At 39.3% G+C, this 7256-nt stretch overlaps 1 protein-coding gene across 4 annotated transcripts in view; it reads right to left on the minus strand.

Moving 5' to 3' along the window:
- The window catches only part of FAT3 (FAT atypical cadherin 3), a 583627-nt gene extending 577781 nt beyond the window's left edge, over positions 1–5846 (minus strand). For all 4 annotated transcript variants that reach the window (XM_055091680.1, XM_055091681.1, XM_028501477.2 and 1 more), the window contains exon 1: positions 2558–5846. In XM_055091680.1, the coding sequence (XP_054947655.1) occupies positions 2558–5846 (3289 nt within the window). The remainder of the gene's footprint in view (positions 1–2557) is intronic.
- Between the last annotated feature and the right edge of the window lie 1410 nt (positions 5847–7256).

Consider the following 7256-nt stretch of genomic DNA (forward strand, 5'->3'; position numbering starts at 1 on the left):
CTCAACCATAAAAAAGAACAAAATAAAGCCATTTGCAGCAACATGGATGGACCTAGAGATTATCATACTAAGTGAAGTAAGTCAGACAAAGACAAATATCCTATGATATCATGTATATGTGAAATCTAAAGAAAAACAAAATCAACTTATTTACAAAACAGAAACAAACTCATAGACATAGGAAACAAACTTATGGTTACCAAAGGGGAAAGGGAGTAGGGATAAATTAGGAGTTTGGGATTAACAGATACACACTATTATATATAAAGTAGATAAACAACAAGGACCTACTGTATAGAACAGGGAACTATACTCAATATCTTCAAATAACCTATAATGCAAAAGGATCTGAAAAGGAATATGTATATATATACACACACATATATACATACACACACACACATATATATAGCTGAATTGCTTTGCTGTACACCTGAAACTAATACAACATTGTAAATCAACTGTACTTTAGTAAAAATAATTCCTATTTATGTAAAGAATTATAAAAGCAGCTACATCATCAGATGACTATACACACATTTTCTGAAATAACACACAAGATGAGAACAAAATAGCATGGTACAAACATGGAAAATCTAGGCCACTCTCACCAAATTGCTCCCGCTCTTCCCTGCATCAAGCTACACCAAGATGAAACTAATGAAAACAACTCATTGTGGCTTGATGTAGTCATGAAGGTTGCAGTTGTTAATGATTCAGCCTGACACCTTCCTGTTGACCTACCTACCTACATCCACCTGAGTCCCAAAGGTAAGTTTCTCACACTGAAGAGCCACACAAACAGTGGGACTGTGAGGAAGAAGGAAGGTGATTAATGGCTGGTGCCATCAGCCAACAAGCCCAGGATTGTAAGGACTTTGAAACCCGTTTAACACTTTATTGCCTTAAAGATTTTAGATCAACACCAAATTCATGTGTATCTAGGAACATGCAAGGAAGCCCATACTTGTCTTTAGATGGGAGACAGCAGTGTATACTGCAGTTACTCAGAGCTAAACTTGAAACCAGGCTCCAAGTTATGTATCTTCTCTGAACATCAGTTCATGAGTTGATGAGTATTAGTTTTGGAGGGGCTGTTGGGAGAATTAAATAAGACCTGACTCTAAAAGCCTTCATATGGTGTGTTGTCTATTACAAGTACTCAATGAAGTCATTATTATTAATAGTAAAGTATTAGCATAGAATAGACACCCAGTAAAGGTTACTGCTTTTTCTTTCTCATTTTGTACTTCAAAGGTAAAAATATATTCTAATCAAATGACAAGTTATATATAATAAGATAGAGTATATCGCTACATCAGAACCCAGTTTTCTTGACATTTACCTTTTCCTTCATTATGGCTATGGAGATCAATTTTACAATTTACACCAGCCAAAATGAGAAACCATTTATACCAAAAATTTACAATTTACAGTTTAAATTTTTGGCAGTATACATAGTTTTGTAACTCCTATCCAATATTTAATACTTTCTCAAACCCTTTTTCTAATATAATTAATGTACAACTAGTATCCCTAAGATGACACCTTCCCACTATCTGTTTTCTTCCCCATCATCATCATCATCATTCCTGGGAACAAAACACCCTGTGAGTGTTGTAGAAAATGATTTACTGGATACAAATGTGCCCCCAAACTGTAAAATGCTAATAGTACCATTCACACAGGAATAAAGACAGCCCCTGTCTTGAGATGTGTACAATCTAGAGAAGACTAGAAAAAGGCACTGTGTTGATCAAGGAACACACACACAAGCAGGTGTCCAAGCACCTGTACATTTAAAGGCAAATAATGACAATAATAAGAATAGAAATAAAATCTATATCTGTATCTATGACAGTGTATAAATAAACAGGTAGGGGACAACAAAAATATTGGGACTGTTTTGTCCCATATTTTAAAGTGTTTCTGTAAAAGGTAAATCCTTACAGATAAAATCTTAAAACCATTTTTTAAATAAATAAAAGCCACAACATGCCTCCTCTAGTCTATCATGAAAACATTTGTAGAAGGTTGCCTCCATGCATTAATGGGGCCGATACAGTGCAAATGCCTGTCATTCAAGGGCCAGATGTGCCTGGGAAACACAAGAGACCAAGCAACTAATGCAATATCACTTTAGAAAAGCCTTACTATAAAGGGAAAGACTGGTATATAAGATCCATTTGAAAACCCATTTCACACTTCTAATTTAAAGCCAATTCAAATGTAATTAACTTTATTTAGTGAAGGTGAAGTGCACTCAACAGAGGTGACAATTATTTACACTTATTGAAAGATAACCTGGTGATGGCAATGCTGAACAAGAAAAACAAAAACCAGGGACTCCCACTGAAAACCACTGGCTATCACTGTATAAACAGGTCTTCTTACAAGTCAATGCATTCTACGGAAAAGCTTTTACTTGCATCACCTCTGCACCAAATGCAACCTCATTTGTCATTCCGTTTGAGTGCAAGAACAGCCATTCACTTTTCCAATGTTGACAATTCATGAGAAGAGAAACAACAATTCTGGCACAAAATATGAAACTTACCACTCTCGTCATCTATGTTGAACCTTCCAAGACCACTGCCATCCCTGATGGAGTACTGGATCTCTCCGTCCCTCCCGGAGTCCTCATCATGGGCAATAACCTGCAGCACACTTGCTCCAATCCGTGAGTTCTCTTTTACAGATCCGACAACAGCAAAGTCTGGGAAATAGGGAGTATGGAGGTTTTCATTGACGTCCACCACTTCCACCTCAACAAAGGAAACGGATGACAGAGAGACAGGCCGCCCTTTGTCTTTGGCCCGAACGGTGAGGTTATAGAACTGTTGCTTTTCATAGTCGAGCTCTTTGCTCAGGCGGATGGTGCCACTTGCTCTATCTATTTCAAATCTCCCATTATAATCATTGACCAAAGAATAGCGCACTTGACCCCCCAGTCCCAGGTCTGGGTCATGGGTCTCCAGCCAAGCAATGACAGTGCCAATGGGGAGATCTTCAAGAACCTTCACACTATAGCTACTGGGAATGAAAGCCGGTGAGCAGTCGTTGACATCATCCAAGAAAACCTTCAGGGTGACAACCGAAAACAGCTGCTGGCCACTTTCTGCCTTGTCTCTGGCTTCTATTTTTAAAGAGTAGTTTGCTTTGGATTCCCGGTCCAATTGATCAGCTACATACACGATTCCAGTGGAGCTATTGACGGCAAACTGCTGTGTATCTGTCAAGACTGAGTAAGTCACTTCACCATTAGAACCCAAGTCTTTGTCTCTGGCTTCCACTTGAATAATCTCAGTGCCGATACTTGAACTTTCAAGAATGTTAACTGAGTAACTGTCTTGAAGAAAAATCGGGCTATTGTCATTAGCATCCTCCACATTGATGGTGAGCAACCTCCACGAGGACTTTTGTGGATTACCTAAGTCATAGATAGTGATATTAAGGAGATAGAGGTCTCTGTGTTCTCGATCCATGGGCATAAGGACTTGAAGCTGCCCGGTCTCCATATCAATATTAAAACAACTATCCGTATTCCCATCGGATATTGTAAATAGCACCTTTCCATTGAAGCCAGAGTCGGCATCATAGGCTTTAATCTTCAGGATGTTAGCACCAACTGGCAGGTTCTCCTTCACGGCCACATCAGAAGGAAATGACTTGTCAAAATGTGGCCCCTGCCTATTAACTGAATAAAAGTCAAGAAATCCATCTTCCAGATTCAGCTTCCCATTTGCTTTGGCCTTAATGAGTAGTTTCTCTGCCAGCTTCTGAGCCACACGAGTTTCTCGGCAACTGAAGTTCTTTGAAGACACCTTCCCATGCAGGACTGAAATGTTAACAGACATAGGGTCCGCAAAATTCTCCCCATCGGTGGCTGTAATCCTAAGGGCAAAATTTCCATTTTTAATGCCAGGATTCATCAGTGACTTTTTAAGCTGCAAAACACCAGAGTCTGGGTTTAAATAAAAGAAACCAAGTTCATTTCCAGAGATGATTTTGTACTTTACAAGTTCCAGTTCATCGATATCGATCGCTGAGACAGCTGTAATATGGCCCCCAACTGGAAAGTCATAGGAAATAATTCCCTGGCAAGCCACTTTTTCAAAGAGAGGGCTGTTGTCATTGACATTTCCTATTCGAATAGTCACATTGACCTCACTTTCATGGCGGTACGGCGAACCCCAGTCAGAGGCTCTGACGATGAACCTGTATGTTTCTGGCGAGGATTCAAAATCCAATTCTTCAGTTGTGCTAATAACACCTGTAAACTGGTTAATGGCAAATGGCAACAAATTCAAGCTGGCAATACTATAGGTGATGTACCCATTTTCTCCTTTATCCTTATCAGAAGCTGAAACTGTCAAAACGCTTGTTCCCGCTGGAACACTTTCATTCACAAAAGCATCATACAGTGGCTGCTGAAATTCTGGGGTGTGATCATTCGCATCTTCTATGCTGATGGTGACTTGTGCTTTTAAATCTCCTTCTTTATTTGTCACCCCCAGTTTATAAACCTCCTTCTTAATGGTATTCAGTGCCTGTGCTGTGACGATCAGACCTGACCGAGGATTAATTTTGAAGTACTGTGCATCCTCTCCAGGGGATAATTTGTATTCCACATCTAGAGGTTCGGGACTTAATTTTACTATAGCAACCACGACACCAGGAGGGGAAAATTCACTAATGCTCACATCGTACTTTTCTTTTTCAAACCTAACTGGGACAGTGTCTCTTTTGGGGTTGGCAATGTGGACTATCTTTACTGCTGAAAATTTCTGAGGTGACCCCTTGTCTTTGGCTTGAAGAGTGAGATTGTAGCCATAGGGAAAGCTCTCCCAGTCTACCTGCTTCTTCTCCTTAATCCTGTACTCATTCATCCACTTTCCTTCCTTAGCCAGGAAGAACTGATCTAAAGGATCCCCAGCCACAATGGAAACAGACTCAATCTCTCCATTGGCTCCTTCATCTAGGTCATCCACTGTCACCAGCGCATATATGGGCTCTTTGTCCAGTGAGAAAGGAACATGAGTGACCACGTGGAGAGTTGGAGCGTGCTCATTAATTCGTTCAACGTGAACGTAAAGCTTTGCAGTACTGCTCACTCCATTGTTTCCATAGAGCTTCATCCCCCGGTCCACAGCCAAAATTTCCAGATCATACCTATTCTTTTCATCATAATTTAATCGTCCACTTAAAGAGATGACACCACTCGTGGGGTGAACTGAAAAGAGATCAACTTTGTTCTTAAAGTAGTAGTAGAATTCTCCATTGGAACCGATATCTGCATCTGTTGCTGTCACCTGGGCAACACTAGTCCTTAAAGGTGTGCTTTCTGTGATTGTAACAGAGTAGGTTGTGGGTGAAAATAAGGGTCTCAGATCATTCATATCTAAAACCTGTACGCTCACTTTAGTCCATGCTTCCAAATCTTCTCCTCGAACAGAACCTTTTACTATCAATAAATAATTGTCCTGAATTTCCCTATTCAATATGGCAGAATTGCCACCTTTAGTTCTTATTCTGAGAAAACAGAAATCTGCAATGATGACTTCCTCTGCTTTGAAAAAGCCTTCTTCATCTCCAGACACTATTCTGTATTTGATGTCCCAGGACAGATCTATCAAGGTGATGCCCATTCTACTCTGGCTGTTGACGTAGGTCCTTGCTGCCGAGTTCTCATACACGGTAGCATTATAAATGGAATGTGTGAAGTGGAAACCAAGGGGCCCGGTCCCCGGCAGCCCCTGAGAGACAGTGGCCAAAAGCTTGAGAAGCAGGAGGATGAGGCAAGAGGGAGGCCGTGTACCTACACAGTACCCCATAGTCATATCCATCACATCATACTTCCATCCTGGAGGGGGAAAAAGAGAGAGAGAAAAGATACATTAACCTAGAGGAACATGGGAGAAGGAACAGGAAATAACTGTTATGAAAGAGTGCTTTTTAAAAACTTTATTATAAAATCTTTTTACTAAAACATCAATATGAGAAAAAAATTAGAATCCTTACCACTACTAGATGACAAGGAATTCAAAACCACTAGGATTTAAATTTATCTTACTTGATTTTTTTTAAATGACACTTTTACACTGCTGATAGCATTGTTCATTGGTAGAAGATTTCTTGCATTCTGAAGGTCAATTTAGAAATATGTTCTGGAAGCCTTAAAAAGTGCATTTACCTCTGACATAAAATTACCTTCTAGGCAATTATCCTACGGAAATAATTAGACAATTGTACATTTAGAGCACAGTTTAAAATACAAAAGATTGAAACGATATTAACTGCTTATCAATAGAGAAGCAATTAATTTGTGGCACATTTCATAAGACAAAGTATATGAAGCCACTAAAAATAATGATTAAAAAAATAAATAATGATAAAAAGATGTATATTTTCCGATGAAGTTAAGATGTAATGCTAAATAAAAAAAATCATAAAACAGTATGTATATATGATATCATTCTATTACTATTTAAACATTTATATATACAACTGCATTTTTACATTTAAAATGAATTAACTGTGTTGTGGGTTTGAGGGCATCTTTGAATTTTCTAATATTTCTTCAGTTAACATTGTTCATCTATGGTTGTGTAATTACTTTTATAACTATGATCTTTAAAGAAATGTTTTCAAGGTATCACCATCTTCTGTTGTGTTGACTTTTAAACTGATCAAGATTAAGGCATAATCTACTACCATGAGGATGAACAAATCATGTAACAAAGCAGGAAGGACCATCCCTAAGGAGTTGCATGCGCATGCGCTGAGGGATATTCACAAGTGGACTGTGCCACTAAGGACAAGCGAGGTAAGAAAGATTTTGTGCAAGAAAAATTTAAAGAATGACAAGAGGGTTTTCCTGGTGGCACGGTGGTTGAGAGTCCGCCTGCCGATGCAGGGGACACGGGTTTGTGCCCCGGTCAGGGAAGACCCCACATGCCGCGGAGCGGCTGGGCCGGTGAGCCATGGCCGCTGGGCCTGCGCGTCCGGAGCCTGTGCTCCGCAACGGGAGAGGCCACAACACTGAGAGGCCCGCGTACCGCCAAAAAAAAAAAAAAAAAAAAAAAAAACAATGACAAGAGATTTATTTTCTTAAGAGTAACTGAAGGAATTACTTCCAATTAGTTTTATCAGCCACTATTAAATTTCCAAGTCACCAGAGCTCTATGACTATGTAGATTATCAAAACATTTTCCTATTTTAACTCTAAAATCTGTCAAGTGCTTTAAAAATAGAGA

Source organism: Physeter macrocephalus, chromosome 16, assembly GCF_002837175.3.
Source record: "Physeter macrocephalus isolate SW-GA chromosome 16, ASM283717v5, whole genome shotgun sequence".
Lineage (NCBI taxonomy): Eukaryota > Metazoa > Chordata > Mammalia > Artiodactyla > Physeteridae > Physeter > Physeter macrocephalus.